General features: G+C 37.7%; 1 protein-coding gene across 1 annotated transcript in view; it reads right to left on the reverse strand.

Moving 5' to 3' along the window:
* Positions 1–23427, reverse strand: part of ADCY8 (adenylate cyclase 8) — a 121465-nt gene that overhangs the window by 46671 nt on the left and 51367 nt on the right. The window contains exons 4-6 of the mRNA XM_085325825.1: positions 22759–22870; positions 12964–13091; positions 3806–3964 (exon numbers count right to left, since the gene is read on the reverse strand). Coding sequence (XP_085181951.1) covers positions 3806–3964; positions 12964–13091; positions 22759–22870 — 399 coding nt within the window. The remainder of the gene's footprint in view (positions 1–3805; positions 3965–12963; positions 13092–22758; positions 22871–23427) is intronic.

A 23427-nucleotide genomic window follows, 5' to 3' on the forward strand; every position in this document is an offset into this window, starting at 1 on the left:
AGTAAGTTCCCGAGTTCTGTCACAGGAAAAACACTTTGATATTCACTCCTCATACCTTTGCTCACAGTAACAGTTTAATGAGAGACCTTCCTAAGTAARAGACTACTCAAAGTGAATCAAAATTGCTGTTTCAGGTAGATATTGTTAAAGGAAGATATATGTAACATATTAGAGCAGTTTGTGTGAAAGCTCCTTCAGTTAGCTGAGGTAGCTTAGACAATTTAAATTAGTAGTCTGATTGTACCTGAATTAGGGAATAGTTATATGAACTGTTCCAGAACAAGAGAGGTGCAGTGATAATTTCTGGTAAGAGTAACTGAGGAGTTCAAAAAGCTTTTACAAAAGTGCAGCTGTACCTAAGAGAAGACATATGAAGAACTCAAGTTTTGTGAGAGTGTGATAGGACTGTAGATGTCTTCCAGTCAAACTGGGGGGTTTCATATTTGGACTTTTTCATCAATTGTTATGACTGCTGTGAAGTATAGAAAGAGGTTCAAATAAAGAAAGAATAGTCCTTGTTTATTACTGTYTTCAAGAAATCTTCTACCTGCTATATATAAATTTCAGACACCTCTGAAACGTATCCACATAGTTAGCAGTGCAATGCTTTATAATATAGCATCAAAAATGCAGTATGAGGAGAAAGTCATTAAACATTTAGCTAAGTCAAACAAGTAAATGTGTTGTATTCTTTATGATATTTTAAAACTAACTAATTTTTCAAAGTTTGAAAGCAGKGCACTTTTTCAAAGTCAGGCTTGCAGTCAAATGCCTAATACTCAGAGACAGCTAAAATTCACAATCATTGCTTACTGACATGCAATGAGGCATTTTTCTCAGGCACCACAAAATCACATRGTTGCATTGAAACAAATGGTCCCAGCTAACCTCCTGGAGGCTTTCTTCTGGAACTTAAAGGATGCCATTGCAAAGTTATGGTACACAAAATACTGGTCAAATGTTTCTGTATCATATGCCTGCATTGCCAGAACTATCCTATATAAATTACTGGTTGGCTGGTTGTCTTAAAGCTTTGTGAACTGCCCAAAAGTACTGGAACTTGGCACAGACTAGGTCTACGTGGAGTATTAAATACTAGTATATAATTAAAAGACCAAAAAGTTATATCTTGGCCAATTTTAAAACCAGTCTCAGCTTCTCACTGAAAAGTTAATACAGGTTAAATACAACTTTCATTGTCTGAAAACTTGTTATGATGTCCATAGAGATTAATACTCTTTTGCGGTCAAATATCAGAAAATAGAAGCAACTTTTGGCCTGGACTTTAAAATCAGACCAGAAAGACAATGCATTTCCTAGCTTAGAATTCCAAATAGGCTAAATTAAGTAAAGTACTAATTTAAAACAGAAAAAAAAAGGAAAGGAAGAAAGAGAAAGAAAATGATACATTAGTTGCCACGGTGACTATCTTTGTGCTGAGTTTCAACCTAATATAATTTCAGAAGATTGCATTATAAAGCTGTGAAATAAGGATTTTATAATGGAAATGATAACAGCATGGAGCTGGCTATTGATGTATCACCCTTAAATGGACCAAATATTAATAAATAGTACATTAAAAATGTTGTCTGCTTTCACCTTTGCATAACTTACTTTAAAAAAAAAAAGTGTGATGGAAAGGCCACTTTCTAATTTCATGCAAACRCAGTAAATCAGGAACCAGAGCATTGAAGACAGTAAGTCTATCTTAATGTTGAAAAAATGTCAAGCCAGAATCAGGCCCAAAGCTTTATTCAAGCCCTATCAATGATACATCCTGAAAAAATAATTATTGGCTAGGTTTTATCCCAATTCAGTAGTTTAAAACCTAGAGGCACCAGCAAAAGACTGTTAGAAATTTGGAATCTGGCAGAAGAGTGTCTCTAAAATAACATTGTAGGATCTTATACGATTTCCTTATCAGGTGTTCTGGACACATTTGTTTCTCTCTGAAATCCAAAAACTATTTTTTCTCAGCACACCAGATTCTTTCTGACCACAACGTCAGGCTCATTCGCTCGGGGGCAGCCTGTCCCTGAGCAATACCTGCTTTGATGCCTACGAGTTCTCGGTTGTGCATGCAACCCAGTGGAGGGGAGAGCGGAGCCCCTCTCCTCCAGTGCGGGTTGTGCGGTGAGGAAATGCCCTCCCGCACCCAGATTTGGCAGAGGGATTATCACAGCCCCAGGCAGGTGAGCTGCTTGGCTCCATCGAGTGCTCAAGACAGGGCTGTGATCCATATCTGCTCGTGTTTCCTTGCTCGTGTTGGAGGAGCAGGACCATTCACAACCTGAGGGCAGCTTTCCTGGAGGGGCAGACAAAAACAGCGTAGCCTTGGGAAGGTGAATGACACCAGTGCCACGGCAGGCAGCAGGATTTGATTGTTGGGGACGGGGACAGGGCAGGAGAGGCTAAAGTGACCTTGACTGCTCTAGTAAATCTGCTCTGTGCCCAGGAAAGTCTGACGTAAATCACCGTTTTGAAGGCCTCGGTGAATWGCTGTCACACATAGGCTTTGCTCTGTTAGCAAACAGATATACGGGAGTGAAAATCGCTCCGCTCCAGTAGACTGCAACTTAGCCAGGCGTTTTGTTGACAACAGCAARGTGGTGTGTACTCAGGATTATTCATTAATAGCTGTATTAGTTGTATGCATTAACAGTAATAAATTACACTTTATATAGGAGTAGATGGTGAAACTTAGTTAATTGTTTTGCTCATGTTAACAAAGATGTATATGACCTTTCTTAGTCATCTAAAATATACACATATATCAGTCTAAAGCTGCACTATGGGTAACGGTGGAAGGGTCTGCTGTTTGCACAGATAAGCAAATGTCTTTATAACGTCCTGGGAACAGGGCTGCTCTGACAGATCTTGATGTGTGTGTAGGGAGCATAGCACATGACTCAGACCTGGTGACTTAAAACCTCGCTCRCTAGCCAAGATGATAACATCACTTAGACTTTTATCTGCATAAAGACGTTTGTGGATATTGCTGCTAATTTCTGTGACCAAAAGGTGCATTGTTACGTGAGATCTTTTGCTATAGAAATCAATGGAAGATGGAACTGCCAGTGAACAAGGCATTCCTGCAATCCCTACTGAAGCTTCAAAGTTAGGAGCTGTGACTTCCAAACCATAGTGAGATAGTGACCAAATCAAGCAGGAATAGCATTTTACCCTCCAGGTGAATCAGTCAGCTCAAAGAAAAACTAGGTATTTGAACGGAAATAAAATATATTTTCATGTAGAGATGGGCTAATGTAAATGACTCAAAATGTCTACTAAAGCATCAAATTTTTTAGAACAGTATCTAGACAGTCTGCTCTCCAAAACGCCATGTTATTAGTAGCAATCTATGGAGACAACTTTTCCCACACTTTGCACATTATGGATTAAATTACACCCTCGTACCTCACAGCAACATTTGAATGCAAAAGACCAGAGAATGAAGCCATGGGAAACTCAGGAATGGACTACATCTAACTGTGAAATTTGGATTATCTTAATGGTATCATTTGGGCTGAATACAACTGCCGACYATTTTCAGGAGACAGTGGTGTCAAGATCTGAGCGGCTGTCAAAGGAAAGGAAACCTTGCCGTCTTTTCCCAAAGCTCGGTGAGCTGGGCGATTCCACCCTTTGTGACCATATCTTCCCAAATCCTTGCCAATTGCATTAGAGCAGAATAAAAAGGACATCATCGCTCTTAAACAAAGTAAAGAGAGCTAATCCGCTGGCAAGGTTAGCAGTGCKGTGTGTTGACAACGCGTCTGACCGCGGGAAACACGCGCTGCCTTACCCGGGAATTCCGCCTGACTCGAGCTTGTTTGCGATATCCACGTCCCATGACCAGACATCAAACTGCCACTTTCGCAGGCCCAGCACTCCGCACAGAACCGATCCCGAATGTATCCCTATTCTCATGTCAATGTCATGCTTTGTTCTTGACCTCACGTATCTGTCAAAAAAAAAATAAAAGGTCAGACTCGTGAAGGTGTATGCCGCAGTTTCCATATCTTCAGAGAAAGATAGGATGTAAAATGTAATGCCAATTTGACATAAAGAATCACCTGGCTTGTAAAGTGAAGAGATAACGTTCTAGGTAGCAAAGTACAGGCCGTGATAAAATGACTCTAAAAGCTGGATTGTCATTAAGCACTTAATTAAATGCATGGTTCTGTGGCACGCATATTATTCCAATCAGACAGAAACAGAAAGATAGGAAGAGAAATAGATACCTAAATTAAAGGAATTGTTGGACTCTGTGAGTYCTTTGGCTTGGAATTAGAAAAGAACAATTAACAAAATGACAAAAGCTATTGTCATCACATTTATGTATAATTTTATTTTGTATTCCATTTTTTGAATAACCTGCAGTATTTCAAAAATTTTAATTTATTGATTGAAATTTTCCAGAGTCAGTCATTGCACAAAGGCGAATTATTTTTAGTAGATTAGGTCAGATTACTCTTTGGTCCTTTATGACAGTAATGTGCTTCTAAATGAAGGTTCTTCCACTCTGTATCATGGTAAAGACCACTTCACAGCTCCATAGTAAACACATGTAGATATATTTGTTACTGGTTCCAGAAAAGAGACTTCATCCCAACACTGTTTTCAATTTCTATAAGTCTATTGATTATAAAGGGAATTTTACCATGTACAAATAGTATCTTCCTTTCCTTATATAAAGCAATATATGTCATGCACAGCAACAAGCACATTGGTAACATCCTAGACCCACAACTGCTTCTTTCAGCTCCCTGTTAAGATACTCTGGCACATCACTGYGGGAAGCTCACCACTAAGTTATTCGACCTATATCCACTAGGATGATGAAGAGAGCATGTTTCCAGTCCTGCCTGTCTGACAACAATTTGCAGTAAAAATACGATTACAGGTAGTGTTCATTAATATTTGAATAGTATGGTCATGTTGAGAAAAATATTTTGTTATTGCTGGTCTGMGGACAAGACTCCTATTTCTCTGCAAAGAGTCCCAGTCCTACTGTCACGGAAGTCAATAGCAGCACAGCAAGATCCCACAACAGAGCAGGCAAAGAATAAACAGCCATTTTTCACAATTCCAAAGCTAACTACTGCTGCCTCAGATGCCTGACCTTGACAGACCCTCTCTAGAGGAGAAAAGGGTAAATTGTTTACTCCATTCAGTACTTGCCTTTTCATTGTTGCAATAGAAGCATCAATTCAGTGTGTGACAAAAGAGGAAATAAGAGTTTCGAAATGGAGAGAAGTCAGTGATATAAAAATGCGAGGAACTGAGAATAAGCAATTCATTTTTATTGCCATTTTCTGCATAATCTGAAACTTTGGAGGAAAGCAAGCATATGATGTGTCCCAATGTAGCTGTTTCCCTGCTAATGGAGATTTGTTCACAGTATCAGGAAACTAACATATTTCAGGTATCTAAAAGAAAGAGATTTACGCAAAGAATAAGATTGGGAAAGGATTTATCTGTGTTCTGATATTCTGAGTTTATAGTTTTCATCTACAAATTTCTTTATTGCTTTGCAATCAAGAGGGCTTGAGATATCAAAATTAAATAAAMACATAATCACTTGGCTGTGCAAGATGAGACTTGAAAACAAACTCTCCACAGTGAAGAAGTGCCTTAAATATTGTGAGAACAATTAAGAACAGTGATAACACTGCTATTCATAATGTGCTGTGAAGAATTTGTATAGATACGCTACAAAAATAACTAAACTAATACTTATAACTGTCAGAGGAATTGTCACGCAACACCCCACGTGATCATTCCCCCAGTCTACCTTTTTCTTTTGTTCAGACTAGGATATTTATTTCTGTCTTTATGTCTGATTTCTGGATTTTGAAGTAAAAAGCTAATTGGATCCAGAGGAGTAATGGAGCAAAAAGCTTTTCATTAAAAAATGCACATAATAAGAGGACCTCAATTTTAATAAAGTGCCATAATAAAGTCTGTSTATACATACATACACATATGCACTATAAATCACAGTCTCATATTTATGCACTGTATTCTCTGTATATACTAAGGTATGTAGAGCTCATTGCAGAGACTARGTACAAATGATGGTGCAACTCAGCAACATTTTGCTCTGTTTCCAGAGGGTTTGTGAAGGGTTGCTGGATTTTTGGTTTTTCTGTCACAAAAATGTTATAATAACCTCAAAAGGCTTTTGTGCCCTCAATCATCCACACAGGACTTTCTGCCTTTGCTCAAAATGTCACGTAAGAGAGCTTTACGCAAGCCTCCTAKCCTGCTTGCCTCATCTCTGCCTTTCATAATCCCTAGCAACTTTTTCCCATGCGCAGCTCAGGTGATATTTGATCCCAGCTCCTCACCTGCAGCCATGGGGATTTGGCTACCTGCCTGCATCCTTTGACTGTTTTCTGTCCGCTGCCCATCGTGGTACACTTGCAGGGCCCTATCTCCACATCCTCCTCTCATTCACCCTTCACAGAAATATGCTTTTATGCTGGCAGGTAGGAAACTAATTGCAYGAGGGGACCCAACTGAATCAAGCCACAGGCAGTCTGAGGTATGTTTAAACAGCCTCTGCCCAGAACGTGAATGAAAGCACAGTAGAGGTTTGATCCTGCTCCCTTTGTTTTATTACTTACAACGCAACACTAAGAGCAAAAACCCCAATGGTTTATCGCTTTCTTTAAAATTTGGAGCGATGTGGTGTGAAACAGAGTTTTGAGCTATGTAGGCAAGGAAACTTCACCTTGGTTATCTCCATAGCCAGATCCAACTCCCTAACAGKCAGGCTGCCAAACAAGTACACAAACAAGGTCTTGTTTGTATACTGCTATAGGATAAAAGCAATTAAAACTTCGAAACAACAAACACTGGATCACCTTAGACAATAGGGAGTTCTCATTTACCCAGAAAGAGACAATCTCCCATAAATAACAGCATGCATTAGATCCYGAAACAGTGAAGATTCTCTTTGCATAAACTCAGTCGTTCCTCATATTCTAGTTCTTCTGCCTCCAACATTTGTATAAATATAAATTAGGTATCTAATTAAAAAAATGTTTTTACCTTAACTGTTTCAGAGGCGGATGCTTTTACAGAGTGCATGCAGAAAGCTGCATTATTGATGATTTATAAAGCAGCTCTATTTACCTCACAAGCTGTGTGAAATCTTATCTAGGAAGAGGAAACTGTGACTGATGCTATTCATGTCTTACCTCATTTCAGCAAAGTCAGTGATGAAAATTTCATTGATTTAATTGGACTTTGATGTTTCCTTCTGGCCAGTACTTTTTGTTGGGAGTTGAATTTTGTGCTACTAATTAGAGATTTTCCTGTTTGCATATAGATATGTGAGTCAGATATCTTCTTTTCAACATTTTCTGTAGCTGCCAGAAAAAATGAATCTCTGGAATTTAAATATATTAAAGGTTCACACTATGCCACACTGGCTACATCTGTGTTAAGCAGTTTAGCTGTGCAAGGGTCTCACTATGCTTTGAAACTTTTAAAACAGTCCTAGCTGGCTTTTCCCCTGGCTGACTAGCTCTCTCACAACCAGTTCCCAGATTCAGAAGTTCACATGGGTCCAGTAGGCAGCTTGGATAGGATGCAACCATTTAGTTTTGGAGGTAAAGAAAGTTTGACAGAAAGGAGTTTGCTAGTCTGAGCCACTTTTCATCAGGAACAGCTGACAATGTCTGGGAGTATTTAATATACCTGTAGATTCGCAGTCACTGTTGTATTCACTTATGTGTAATAAGAAAGGAAACTCTGTGCTTTCTCTTTGACCTAAACAAAGGTCATAGTAGGAACTGCTTTGAGCAGAAGGTTGGACTAGAGATTTCCTGAGGTCTCTTCCAAGATGAACTATCCTATGATCCTAAGGTTCGACCACATAGAAAACTTTTTTTTTTTTTGTTTGGACTTAACAGGTGTGTGGAATTTTCCTACAAGAACTCAAATGCTTTTTCATGCTGACTTGAAACGGTAGTAGGTGAATTGAGGTAAATGCTCTCTTCAGGGTGATTCTGGGAACAGTGTCATGCTTCCACAGGAAACATCTGTTATTTTTAAAAAGCTAGGTAGCAGGATGCACTAAACTACTGAATGGTTTGAAGAACACAGCTAAGGTACGATGACTCACAGGATATAACACTTTGTAGCTCAACTTTACACAGTGTCGAATTTAAAATTTAAGGCAGGCATTATCCCCAGAAGCCAGTTTAAAATAGCTTCAGGGTGCGTTTAGCTTTGAATTAGATCTGGATTCCAGAGTCTGCAGCAACTATTATTTGGAGAAGTTTCATATCAGACTCTTCACTATTATACCTGGTTTGCTCTGAGCTCAGACTGGTATTATAACATCATGGACAGAATTAAGTTACTGCTATACCTATGCTTTCTGATGTTTCTCTTTTGTTATGTCTGCCTCTGCCCTGAGAGACAAAAAACTAATATAGCACAGGGGACTAGAGTACATAAAGCTGCAGGGGCTACTGCAGAGGTAGCCGCTGCTTAATTCTCAGAGTCTTTTGACAAAGAAAAGATATCCAATATCTTTTGAGAAGCAGAAATGGAGTTTCATGAGAAGTCAGAAGTCTTCTTTTTCATCTGAAAACCGTGTTATGGCAAGTTATATAAATATACACTCCTATGCCATATTGCCAGTTTCGCTTTGATGTATTTGGTGGCATGTTTTAAGAAAAGCTGTCTCAAGGGTGTACAAGCCTATTAATCATGACTCAGTTCGTTTCATATATTCACCCAACAGCAAAAACAAGAAAGGATATACCCTCCTGAAGCTCTGCTCATTTATAGTCAGTGGCTGGAATGCACACTTGTAAGTCCTGATATGATTAAGTCCCAGTATGAAACCTATTCACTCTGTGGCTTGCGTCTGAAAAGTGCTGACAGAAGCTGGCTAAGCAAGCCTTGCATCTTACCCCCTTTCCACCACCATACAGAAACGAAGGTAAGCAATAGTCTGTAGTGTCTGATTTTTTGTGAAGCATTGTTCCATCTTCTGTGAACCAAAGCTCACTCCAGGAAAGGCTGAATCTTGCTCTGTACACTAGGTAAAAAGGATCTCTGTGGAAGGAGTCCAGATTTGGATCAGTTATATAATAAGTCTTGGAATATAAAAACAATTCCTCACTGTTTCCATGCCTACTTAGCTTCTTTAATGAGCACTGAGCATTTTGTGTTCTTTTTTTCCTTTTTTAATACCCAACAGATCAAGTTAAAAAGCACTATTTTCCTGGGAAAGGCAAGAAACTTGGCAGGTCAGTCACTGAGATCATCTAAAATATATTTCATTTTTTTTATTAAATGAATTGATGTTAATATTAGCAGCTAATTACAGACTTTTAATGAAGACAAGCTGTTATCTTGTTTCTGGAGTTTAGCCTACACTGTATGCTAGGACTATTTTTTCTGTCATAATAATTACTCTTTCAGTTGGCCTTTTAGTAGGAAAGAATCCAAGAGATGAAACCACTCAGGATTCTTTGATTTGCCAAATAGCTATATTGACATAAAGGTTTGTTTGAATTTCCACCACTATATGGATTTTCAGATTTGCACTATGATATGAGTGAGCCCTGGGGGAGCTGGGCCTCACACAGTCTCCAGCCACCTCTCTCCCCAGTCACATGGATTTCAGGAATAAGGACATTTTAAGAAGGAGGTTGAAGGCAGCAGTCTTCAATCCATGGAAGTGTTTCCTGGCACCTATAGTGCCTCTGCATCCTAAACCCTACAGCATGCGCCATGACATCCTGTGTGACACAGGCTACTACACGTTATCCACTTGTAATGCTTATATTCCAGTAACTTGTGTCTGAGGGGAGTATTTTTTCCAGGAAGAGATTCAGTCCTGATTTGAAAATGCTGAGGGATAGAAAAAACACCATTTCTCTCAGTAATATTCTCACCTTTTTTTTCAATCTGGTGTTTTCTGCTAGTAAAAATATTGATGTGTTGCTAWCAATCAACATTTCAATCCTTTTTTTTGATAAGCTAAACAGATGAAACTTTTAAATTCTCTTATTTTAGAGGCACTTCTGCTTCACAAATTATTTTTATGGCTTTTCACTATCCTTTTATGAAAATGTTTAACAAGCTGTTTAAACTGAAGCCAATTCACCAAGATACATTATTATCATCTCAGTCTTGACTCTGGTGGACTATGCTCTATAATTCTCATTTTGGAAGTACTCTCTCCTCTTCCATATGATTATTTCCTTCACTTTTCTTCATTCCTTTCCTTTGCTTCCACTTCCTTTCTCTTATCTATTTCAACATCATTGAGGAAGAGATTGTCTCACCAAATCTAACCTCACTTTACTGTTAGGGCTGAAGTTCACGTTCCATATCTGCTTGTCAGCAAGTAGATATCCATACCTTGAAATTTATTGGATATCCCATCCATAATTTTAACTATCTGGGACTCCAACACAGCTTTGGACTTTCACTAACTTGTGCAGTGAAATGCTGATGACTGCTTTCTTCTTACTTAGCTTCCCCTTTGCTCATTTGTATACATAAAGATAAAGAAAAGATAAGATGACTATTGTTTTCCATACATAAGTGCAATGACAGATTTAGTTCCCCTGACAAAATCTCTTAGTTCCCCTCAGTACAATCCCTGACGTTAACTTTTCCAATTAGTTTGGGTGAGAATAGATAAAATGAAATGTTATCATTTAATGACTAAGCATTCCACTATTATCTCATTTATATCAACTCTCCATACAGATAGGCATTAATACAATAAATTTAAATGTAGGAAGAGTTGCACTGCCTATGACAATGTGTGAGAACTGGCTGAGCAGATGGATCCCTCACGATGAGTCTGTTCTTTTTATTTTAATTTGTACTACTATTCACAGCTAATGACGATTTACAGGAGCTTGGGGTTCACAAGACAGCGGGAGTGTAGGATTCTCGCTCGCTCACGAACGTGATGAGGCAAGCTTCCTCGCTTTAGTGTACGTATGAGACTTCTTTGAACCTTCCCATGGCTGAAAGTCGTATTTCAATTGTGTTCAGTGGTTAAGGGAGAAAATTGCAAGAAAATGGAGTGGAATAACAATTAAAAGCTTTTCTTCTACGTGATTTGTAACAAGACACAGTGAGGTAAAAAATGTTATAGAGAAAGTAGTGATCTTGGATTGTTTTGTTGGGTCCTGGACTGCTCTTTACATCTTCAAGGTGAGAAGAGGAGCACCGAGACTCAAGTCTAGAGCTCTAGTATGCAAGTTTAAGATCTAGCTGTAAAATCTCAGTTAAGAATGAATCAACATTTTGGCTGTATGGATACAAGGCATATTAAAACACTTGTGAATTTTTCTATCCATGCAGATTTAACTTACATGTTGTATAATGAATATAATTCATAATCATGTTTAATTCCTGCTAATTATGCAGTCACTAAGAAGACTAGAAATAAAATTCATTAATGGTACCCTGAGACAGTAGATTTGGGCACCATCTCACCAGAAGCGTTGGTACTGATCCTTGCAATATAAACGAAYACATATTGCTAGTGGAGCGAACAGGAATCTTGGAGGACTTAAGGAGGAAAATCTGGTCTGCCTAATTTAAGACTTCCTTCTACATTAATAGTATAAAGAATTTAAAAGTCCTTCAAGAATCAGAAGTTCTAAAAGGACGTGGATTGCTGTCTATGCTGCCCTTAGATGCCTAAATTGCAGTTTAGGCAAGATGATTCAATTCAGGCAATATTTCAAAGGAAATTAGTATCTCAGAAGAAAGTTTGTTGCAGACGGTATTACCAAGCATACACAAATGATTTGATGTGTATCTCCAAGTATTTTTAGCAATGTTGATAGCATTTTTCATCTATATTTTCTCTAATTTATGCTTCACTTTCACTGTGGGGATTCCAGAAGCAAAATATTTATTAGTTTCTGCAATATTTAGTCTGTGATAATTGAATCCAACWTTCTTAGAGATCATTGTTGCATAACCATTATTCAGTTACATTTTCCATTAATTAATTTTTGTCAAATTCTTCCTCTATTAAGATCTCAGTAATGTAGCTCCAGTACACCATAATTCTCTAATGTACGTAATGAAACACATGCCGATTAGAGGAGAAAAGCAGTCTGGAAAAGAAGCAGACAAAGAGACCGGGCAGCAAAACATCCATGAGAGGAGGACAATGCTCAGGTTAGGAAACATTATTTGAGGGAATATAATAATAGAAGAAAGATTTGGAAAAGTGGAACTTGGCAAAATTAATATCATGAATAAAGAAGACCAAGAAAACCCCTTGGGGCACTAAATATTGGTCACTCTCCAGGTAAAACATTGGACTAGCTCCATACATGGACTACTGAAATCTTATTATTTTTAATCATAATAGCATCAAAATACAAAAATCAATCAATAACACAACTACATTTACATTATAACAGCTTAATTAAAACACCTCCAGTCCTTGTGGATTTAAGCACCAACCTAATTTAATAAGTAAAATTTGCTCATCTGCAAATCCTACAATGTTTATGAATTTGTCTATGCTCTAGTAGCCAAGCTAAAGCGTTACCACAGCTGCCTATTTTGTATTTTTATTATTGCTTTATTTTATTAAAGGGGTAATACAAAAAAAAAAATCACTCTCCTTCTCATCAATCTCCTCTTAAACATGACAACAGTATGAAGTGAGAACTGTTAATATCTGTGAAACCTACCGCTCCCAATGCCCACATAGCTATTGTGTTACATGCTCTGAAGCAGCACAGGTTATTAAAATGCATTTAGTATTTGTTCCCATGGATCCAGTGTTTTTACATGGATCAGAAAAGTCCTGTCTTTTTCACAGTGATAATCCCGAGGTTTTTGAACCACCACAGGATTTACTGTGTTTAGTTACAGCATTCTCAAACAAAAAGTTTAGGACACTATCAGAGGCAAAGAAACAATAAGGAAAAAAAAAAGTATTACCTGATAGTTTTGATCATGCTGAGTCCCATTTCAACGCAACAATGTGCATGGTCTTGGCGAGGTTCTGGGAGCCCRGACACACAGTAGTAACAGTCCCCCAGGATCTTTATCCTAAGACAGTGATGTTCCTAAATGTAAATGYATCAGAGGAGAAAGAAAAGATTTGCAGTTATGGTTTCACATTTTTAAGATCAATGTGAAATTGGTTGGAAGAAGTGTTGAACATAGATGCTAACACATGCTGCTGGATGTTTCCTGCTTGCATTTTGTATGATCTTGATTTATGTCAGTTTTGATACAAAGTACCTTTACCTTTTTCAGTATAAAAATTTAGAGCAATTTTTGTATTACATTTGTCACAGATGTCCTTGCTGCTGATAAGAAAGGTTTCAGAAGGGTTAGATTGGAAGCTAAGGCCAAGGACTCAGAAATGCCAGCTCAGAGGATGAATAACCCATTGAGACTATATTCCTCCAGGGCATTCTTTCTGCCCTCTTTGAAAACTCTGAAAATGAATGAATCCTCCCACTGATAATCCCTTCCCACCTAAAGTTTCCACTGTCACACTGAAACATTCGCAACAGCTGTAGGAGCTGATCAAGTATCTGCATCCCAAAGACATCAAACTGGAGAAACCACATTCTTGGTCACCAGAGTAGGAAAATATTTACTTAACATCCAGCTAGAAACTTTCTTTGCTCTAGGAGCAAATACAGAATTTCATCTCTTAAATACATATTAAAAGTATCCTTATTACTGTCTGATTGGATCATTATTTTAGAATATCCTTTTCTAACGGCAAGAAATATCCTTACATGGCAAAAGGTACTCCAAACTGCCACTGAAGTCAGTTGAAGCCTAAAGTATGCCAGTGAGGGTAAAATCTGCTCTGGGCACAGGGCCAAAGTAAGCTGGTTCACCCTGAAATCTCCATAAACCGTCAGCAGGAGCTGAGAGTGTTAGAAGCCTTGGCCAGGTCTCCGCCTAATACCGTGACTGCTGCTGAGGGCAATGCCTAGTGGTCAAAGTTTGACAAGGAAATTTGAAAGTTAGGTCAGGCTTCTAAAAGGACAAATTTCACATGTGTCAGATCTCTTTCTTCGTCTCTTCTATCTTTTACATCTCTGCAGAAGCACATAGATAACCTCAAGGATGTTTTGTAGGGCTGCAGATGTAATCTACCTTTCAGAATGGGGTGAACTCTGCTATTGCTAAGCCCACAACAGCTAATTCTCCTTATAAAAGCCATAGTGAAATTGCAAAGGAAATCTCACATCCTAACATTCATCAGATGTGAGCAATGGATACCAAAACATTTGTTTTTTAAATAAATTTTCTGTTCAGTGAAAAAAGGTTCAAATTTACATCACTTTCCATCTAAATTTTTGTCCATACAGTGGCACTACAGAACATTAAAGTGAATCAACAAGTACTGAAGATTCAATGGGCATAGCTCAGTGTATGTTAAACCTTTAGTGGGCTACTTTCAACTTTTCTCCTTTAAACATAAARATTTTGCTTCCTCAGTATACAAACTAAAAAAGGATAAAGATATTTGAAAAGACAGATTCTGGTGTTCTTTTGTTGTTCTAATAGTGTCATTCAGTTGATTTCATATGTTTAATTGCTGTTTGCTTTTATATCTACRAAGTAATAAGAGCATTTTATAAAGTCATATCATTTTGACTAAAGTGGAATAAAACACATTCTTTAACTGCTTTTGAACCCACTACAAAGAGATTTCAGCTGATAGCTCTCTAGTGTAATTAGAGAAAAAGGGAGAAACAGTCCATTTCCAGGAAAGAAAGACAGACAGATGTGTCTGAAGTAGTCTTGCTGTTATGTATGGGTAATTACTTCAAGATGGGAACATTTTTTAGTGTGTTAATTATGCTTTTATATGTAATGTTTGCATGCAGCCTTGCTCCTATAGTACCTGCCTATCCCACATTGTGGGAATCCCTGTTACATAGAATCGTAGAATCACAGAATCAGTAAGGTTGGGAGGGACCTCTGGAGATCATCTAGTCYAACCTCCCTACTCAGCAGAGTCACCTAGAGCACATTAGACAGGGTTGCATCCAGGTGGGCCTTGAAGATCTGAGCTTCTAATTTCGCACAGCTAAAGAGCACAATCTACAACAGAAAAACCTCTATTGTTTGGCTCTTAATGCACCACTTAAACAGACTGAAATATTAATTCTGTTATAATACGTTGCAGAGGGCTCTGTCACATGCCTACGTGTCTCCCAATTTGTTAAAAATCAGAACAAGGAAGATCACTTCAAAAAGACTGGTGATTTTGACAAATATAGGAAAGAAGGATATTTCTKCATAATAAGACCTGCTAATGTAGGTCTGTTGTATGCAAATATGARTACCTGTGGGGGTGCATTTATATGYGTGACAGCTGAAATCCCCTCAGCTAAAAGTGGATATACACTCTTTTTTGTCATGACACATTGTCTCTACGACGGTTTGCCAAACAGACACCTACCTGATAGCTCAGTAAGGAGTCAGCTAGAGAATAAGACATCCAAACAGAGATGACTAAATTTGGGTGTCCGAACATCAGCTGTCAGTCCAGGCTGCCAGCGTAGTCAAAGGAGAGACAGACTGAGCAGTCAGCAAAGCCCGGAGTGATTCAGCTCACAGCTAACGTGGGCTGCTGGCCTTCAACTCAGTCATCTACAGGTAGGCGTATGGTGCATCTGAGACACCCACGCTGGCCTAAAAGATACGACACAAGACTTGTGTCCCTTTGGAGTGGCATCGGGCAGTCTCTATTTGCACAAGAAGCTGCAAGGAGCAATAAATTAATTCTTGTCTTYCTTATTTTTCCTCCTAGTTGAATCATTCTGAGTAATGAGTGTTACAGTGTGATTATGTTGTCTCCATCCTTTTTTTCTTCCCTTGTTATACTCACCGTTCCCCTTTCCCTAACRAACTGTGGATTCTCTGCCATTGGAAATGTTTCAGCTAGAAGCAGCTAGATCAACGTCTGCCAGGAAGGACAGAGGGATAACGGTATCGGCCTTTGCTGGGGATGGTTGGGTGATCTTCTGAGATCCCTCCTGATAACTCTGCAGTTTAATCACATGTACAGCTTAGACTAGGTGCTTAGCCAGGCTGGTTGTATTGGTACAGTTACTCATTATGCTTGGATTTATGGCTAATATGTTCTTGGAGTAGCTATGGTGTAGTTGTAGATGTGAGGTTAGATTTTGTAAGGACCTACCTTTCAGTGTTATAAAATAGTTATAGTAATTCAAGATTACTTTTCCTCCCACTTCAGAGCTCAGGTCTTTTTCCTTACATCATCTAACTGCAACAGTATTACCAGTATTTTCAGTACCAGTATTACCAGTATTACCAGTATTAATAGTATTACTGTTAATAACAGTACTAACAGTATTAGTAATAGCAGAATTGCTATTCGTTATTAAATGTAAATGAACAAAAAGCAAAAAAAAAAAGTGTAAAGAAACTGCAAAAATAATAAATATTTTAAAGAAGRAAAGACAAAATGGCCATACAAGAATTTTAATGCAAAAGATACTACACTATAGTGTTAAATTCTTACACTGTTCTGATCTTCTCTTTGTTTTGTGTATTCCTCTTCCCTCCCCTGAAGCAGCTCCAGAAGCTCTCCTTGGTATGTTTAGATGATATTGTACAGACATTCACATCAATATTAATCAACTTCACAKCCTTCCCCATACTCTCTCATTAATATCATTTTCTTGAGTATCAATTAATTTCAAAGCATGTCAGAAGTAGATTTTTTTTTCTTCCTATAGCCTCTCATTTGATATAAATGAAAGATTAAGGAGTCTGATTCTGCCAAGACCAATTGAAATCAGAAGAAATTTTTCTGGGGAATGTCGAACAGGCTCAAACGCTCAGCTATAAACAATAATAATTGTACATGAATTTAGTGGCAATTGATAAAGAAATTTCTTTTTTCCCAATCCAAACCATCTTAATCTAGATGAAGAAAAAAAAATGCAACTCTTTCATAAATAATCGCGTCATGCATGTGAATTATTTATGCTTAAGCTTATTAAATACACCCTTAGTGACTGGAAAGGAAGCAAAGCAAATTGGCATAAAGTAGCACTAGAGAAATGAGTTGCTCAAATTTCAAGTTATTGAAAGACACAGTGAGAAACTTCATTAATATTTCTTGCTTCCTCAGGCCAAATTTCTAAAGAGAGGGGAGAAACAAGCAGGAAATTAATGCCAATTTTCAAATCTGACTGTGGTGAAGTAATAACTTCACCTACTTTTCAGTGGATTTCCATGTACTAGAGAACAGCCCACAGAAAAGTCCAAATTCACAATTTTTCTAATTTCAAGCTGAAAATTTTGAACACCATGAAAAGTTATTGACATCGAATTGCAGAACAAAAGGACCACGTGTATAAAACTCCTTTTAAAATGAGGCCAGCACAGGAGGAAGTGGTGAATTGGCCTTTTTATATAATAGCTCGGTTCCTGAAACATTTGCCAAAGATACAGATCCAGATAAAAGGTGTTTCTCAGCACGAAGAGGGTCTAGGCCAAAGCTCTTAGCTTTAATCAGCAGGTTATTTTGGATGGGCAGGAGAGAGTCCGTCTGAATTTCTCCCTTCATAGCTCTATCATTTTTTAATACAGAATTGAGACCTTGGCAGAGCCAGAGTGAGGGCAGTTCTCTAGTTTGGTGATTCAGGCAGGGAGGGGGCCTAGATCTGAGTTGTGGTTGCAAGGACTATTTCTATTATATATATAGGTATATATTTTWTATATATATATATATATATATGTATGGAAAAAAGTGTGGTAAAGCACTTTCATATTCTGCCTGAACCAAGGAACACTTAAATATTTTTGTGGAGGGCATCAGTCTAACAGTTCGTACAAGGAATGGCTTCTGTTTGAGAAGAGCCTTCTCTCTTTGAGAAGAGTGGTTAGGGTTTCTGCAAGCTGACACGAACTATGGGCTTGGAGTCTCCCAAGCTGAGGAAGGAGGTGGAGTATGCTCCTATACAAGTCTTCCCATATATTACATCAACACTTCCATCCTTTTGCACATTGTGGAAGCAAAGCAGCTGTGACCACAGTTTTTGGTGAGCAGGCATCCTTGCCATCCAATGCTGTTAATTTAATTATCAGAATGAGATCAGAATGTTCACTCACTGATATCAGATAATTAAGTATGGACACTAGGAAGGAGGGAAAACATTCCAGAATAAAGAACTTCAAAAAGAACATTAATCCCCACTAGTGTTACTATAAATTTGTAATATGTCCTTATGGTTAATTAAATATCACATATGTACACTCATAACCCTGTTAACKCTACTTCTTAATACAGAACCTAGAACACACACACACATATATATGTGTGTAGATATATACATATATATATATATATATGCATGGAGGAATTCATATTTTTACTTCCTGACACATATGTTTAAACAACTGGTTTTGTTTATGGACTCCTGAGAGTTCTGTATATTAAGCACTTAAAGATAATTTCACAAAAGAACRAACTACTGCTAACCCCATGGTAAAATGTGAAAGGGAATAGGAAAGTACTGCAACAAGAATGGTTTTTTCCTTAGGGCCTTTAGTGCCCTCCACTTTTTCCTCTTGGCATGAGCCAGTGCAAAGTGCTGAGGCTGTGTAATGTGTTTTTGGCCGTGGAGTCTACTGGTTAGACTGGTGCTGCTTCACTAGTCACAAGTAAGAGYGCTGATACACTGCTAGAGGAGTTTATTGTAGCTTGACTGCAATTGCTCAAGACAGATAATCATAGTTAAATAAGACCACCTAACTTGGGGGAATAAAAAAGAGTCTTTAAAAAAAAGCTCTTCAGTAAGCGAAAGTGAAGAAAAGCAAACTGTGATTCTCATTACATAAATAATCTTCCCACTATCACTACACTACTGACATAGAGAAAAAAGGCTCATATTAAACTGTGAGTCTCACACCCTCATCTGCAGCTGCTCTGCAGGAATTCCTTCTAAGTAAGAAGCAACAGTGTTCTGGATTRTGGCATGAAAGCTGAAGAAACTGAAAAGAGATGAAGTGTCCTACAGGCCACTCAGTCTATTCTTATACGAAGCATACAGATGACAGCCTTTTGGGGGAATATTGGTGTTTCAACATCAATGCTTCATTTTAAAGATGAGTCCAAATTCCAATCTAAGAACATTTACGTATTGGTCGAACAATGTTTGCGTGTGCGTGTTTCCAAATTTAAATCCTGTGGCGTGATTCTGTTTTCAGATCTCAGTACTTTGGACTAGTACTTCACTGCTACTACTACAAATATTACAGAGCTACTCCTCTACTTAGGGTTTTATCCTTTCTTCTTCCTCATACCTGAAACTGTCTTTACATATAGCCAAAATACATTTAAAAATACRGCAAATAATTTAAGCAATAGTATTAGCTAACATCTGACTTTGCAGAGAAGACTAAGGAAAAACAAATGTCAAAAATAGTTATTATTTGATCAGAGTAAGATCTGTTTTAGCCTTAAGTATCTTACAAAATGTCATCTTATTTCCCTCCTCTCCTCAAAATTTCTGCCTAAAGAAAACATTAGTATTAATTAAGTTTCTGTTTAGGCATTTCAGTAGATGGATATATGGAAAAATCTTTTCTTCAGCTCTGTTTTGTGTCAATTTGTTTGTCCTCCTTTCCAGTTGCCTCTTATGTCTTTAACAACCATAAATTTCACAAATTTGTTAGTGTGATTAGGAAGGGGTAACCAGCTATATATAACATAATGTTACATTTCTTTCTSTTATAAATATTTGACTGAGTTCTAACTTTTATTCAGAGCATTCTGTCTTAACAATCTAGATATCATATAATTTGTTATTATAAGTTATATGTATTAGTTGTGTCATAACRTTCATTGTAATTACGGCTGAAGGTTTCACAAAATCTCAGATCTCTCATTGCTTCTGCATTGCACAAGGAAAAGGAAGGTTGAAAAAGAGAAAGAAGAAACTAAGTCGAATTGCATTTCTAAGAAAGCTGTGAAATAGCATCTTCTTTAATATAATATAGTTTATATAAGAAGATGGAGCAAATCAAACAATCCTTTATATAGGATTATACAATACTACTTGTATTTAGAAATAAATAAGGATTTGTAAGTATTTTCCTTAAAATCTAAAGAAACTGCCTCAAGCTTTTGCAATTGACGTCTTTGTTTTGATGACAAGTCTTTGCAAAACCTAATTATCTGGGTAACTGTGTATTTTAAAGAGTTATGATGACTTGATGTCRAATTAAGAACCAGCTAAGTGAAAGATCTCAAATCTAGATGTGAATGTGTAATCTCTGTTAGAGGAAGATTCTTCTAGGGAGGTTTTTCAAGATCACTTTCTAGTAGTTCTGTCATGGATTTACAGCCAGGTATGAAAAACATTGCTGACAACATTTGCAGAATGAACAAGACTGGGAGAATGATCAATGAATGACCACACAGATAGGATGGTCATAACAGGACAGCAAGACCCTAAAAAATAAACATATAAGTTTCAATATAATAGTGAGGTCAGTGTACATTCAGAACCATATGGTCTTTGGAAAGAATGAGCAGGAGGAGTGATGATGACCTTCCCCACCACACGTGGAGGTTATTCCAAGAACACTGTATTCAATGCTAGTACCTATGTTTTAAAAGAGATACTGAAAAATTGGAGAATGTCCAGGAAAGTGGCCAGAAGAATTATTTGAAGGAGTATCTATTACTATTTCTAGAAATACTATATTTTTTAAAAAAGCATCAYGGTGAGTTTGGTCTGTTTGTTTTATCAGAAGGAAATCTGAAATGTGGCTTGATCAGACAGAGCATACAGGTACATCCCAGGGAAAAGCAATGTCTRCCTGAGAGCTCATCTGTCTAGCAAAAATAAGGCATTGCAAGAATTACTGGATGTAATTCAAAGCCAAAAGAAACAAATGGGAAGTAATGCTTGCTGTGTAAACAATGTCAGTAATTAGGGAGTAAACAGACTCCCAAGACACATRATGGTTTTTCCATCTCTTGGGACCTTCAGATGAATGCTGGACATGTTTTGGAAAGAAATACCTCTGCTAGATGTAAAATATGGAGCTTCATACAACATCAGTGGAGTGAAGTTAGCTCCATGGAAATCACAAGGTTAAGAAAAATTTGTGRTCATGGACCAATCAACATCCACTTCCAAATTTTTTCCCGGGGCATAGGTTAAGTCCAATAAAATATGYAGGCACCTAAGTTTTAGGCAGCTGACCCCTCTGTCAGAATCCAGAACTCTGAGTGTGGAGTATTGGTTTCTCACAAAGTGGAGAGGGAGAGCTTAGGCTTCTCAGAGTGGGCCACAAAACTGCAGAAGACATGCGGAGATGTGTTCGAATTTCTGTTCTTCTCCAGGRTTTTGGGCGTCTGTATCTTTAGGACGTCAAGTGGGTACAATGGCTTCCATGACTTGGAAGCCTCTGATGAAGCTAGGTAGTCACAACCAAACAATACAATGRTGACGCCTTTCTTATTAATAAATTCTTATTAATAATGTTTAAATAAGCTCRTTCTTGCAGTCAAGCCTCTTCCATTTCTGCAGTGATTCTACTCTATGTTTTCCACCTCTCACAAGGTGCAGAGTGGATTTTGTTTATTTGTTTGCAAAACAARTATTGTAGCTAGACCCTACTGCACTGGTCAGCATGCCGGTGCCCAGGTAATGGGCTATAGCATTACACTGTGCATGACACWTTGCTGTTTTAGATAAAAATAGCTCACTCAAACAGCTTTCAATAATTACTGAAGACTGAAGTCTTGCCTTTTTTGATTTTAATTTGCAAGCTAGCAACAACACCAAGGGTCTTGTTGATATCTGCATAATGTGTGCACATGTATCCTGAATCCCTGAATTAAAAAATGTGTAGAACACAATGTGAGGCATAGGTGTGTACATGAGAGTAAGATTTGTACATGAAAGACTCTCTTCATAGTTAACAGAGAGCTAGTCAAATGGTCAATGACATTCTGAATGTAATTCTTCCTTTCCCATAATTTTCATAGGTTCCTATATGCAGTTGGATAAATTATAACCTAAACTCCATTAAATATATTGACTAGTACTTCACTGGCTACAGTAATAGGCTAGGTAGTTAGCTCTGATATAGAACTAAAGATAAATGAGATGAATACAATCCTGGACCAAAGAAACACAAAAAGGAAGAAAAGAAAATGCAAATCTAACAGTTTTGCATGGATCTTATTCTGCTTTTTTTTTCTGTGCTTTGCTTTCTTTCTATTAAGTATTATCAATTAAGCAGCAATTAATCTGCCTAAGGTACTAAATCCCACCATTGTGTTCAGTTGATTTCACTACTGAGTTAGAAAGACTCCAGTCTAAAGGTCTGCAAAATCTGCTGCTGACCATTGCTGACCATGCTGACTGTGATAGCTGATTGTATGTCATTTAAATGAATCGGTCTTTTAACCTTCCACAGTTCTTAGAAGAAAAGTCAAAAAAAAAAAAAAGTCATTCTTGGCCTAGAATTAGACAAGTTTGAAGTTCTAATTACTACTTGACCTTTTGCTTGCAATGAGGACCCATTACTTTTGATAAAACTTGTCACTGTCTTCCAACCCCAATGGCTGTATAAAATCCCCAGGGCTGTATAAAATCCCCCAAAGTCTGAATGAAGACAGTTAAAGTGATCAGAAGTTCCTCCCCAGAGCTCCTGAATGCAGAGCTGACYTCACGTCCCTTTGCAAATGAACTGTGTTTAACTCACGTGTGCTAGGCGATCAAATCTGGCGAAGAGCTCATTCAGCATTCGAACCAGTTCCTGGGCTGACAGAGTTGTAGAGAGGTTGGTGAATCCTTTAACGTCTGCGAAAAGAATACTAAAACAAAAGAGAAAAGATATTAATGTTGAAGCCTATTTCCTGGTAACTCACAATGTGATAAAATTCAATCCAATGGGTTGCTATTACTACGTTCTCTACACTTAAAGTGTGCCTGGCTGAGGTATGTTTTCAGAAGGAGCAATTTACTTATGAAGGACCATTTTAAGGTCTTACTCCTTTGCTGTAGACATTTAGAGATTCCAGAATACAAAATATAAAAATTGAAGAGACTAAATAAATATTACCAAGCATGGAAAGGTAAACAATGTGTTTTATGCAGCTCTAGATCTTTTAGTAGGGAATTTCATCAAGGCAGATATAGCTAATAACCACTTGTTGTACGTAATAAGCACTATTGTACCCATTTTATCAGCGAGAAGACTGAAAAATGGTGGAATCATGATAGAGAGGGCCGACACACAGAATCCTTGGCATCCAGCTTTCTGTTTGGAGCTGACAGTGTTTCTTGGGGGGTGGATATATAAATAGCTGTTTTTTACAGTAAGTTTGACTTCACAATATCATTTTCACAGTATTATCTTCAGGCTTGACTC

The sequence above is a fragment of the Rhea americana genome, unplaced genomic scaffold, assembly GCF_003343005.1.
Source record: "Rhea americana isolate MKP2758 unplaced genomic scaffold, rheAme1 scaffold_0, whole genome shotgun sequence".
Lineage (NCBI taxonomy): Eukaryota > Metazoa > Chordata > Aves > Rheiformes > Rheidae > Rhea > Rhea americana.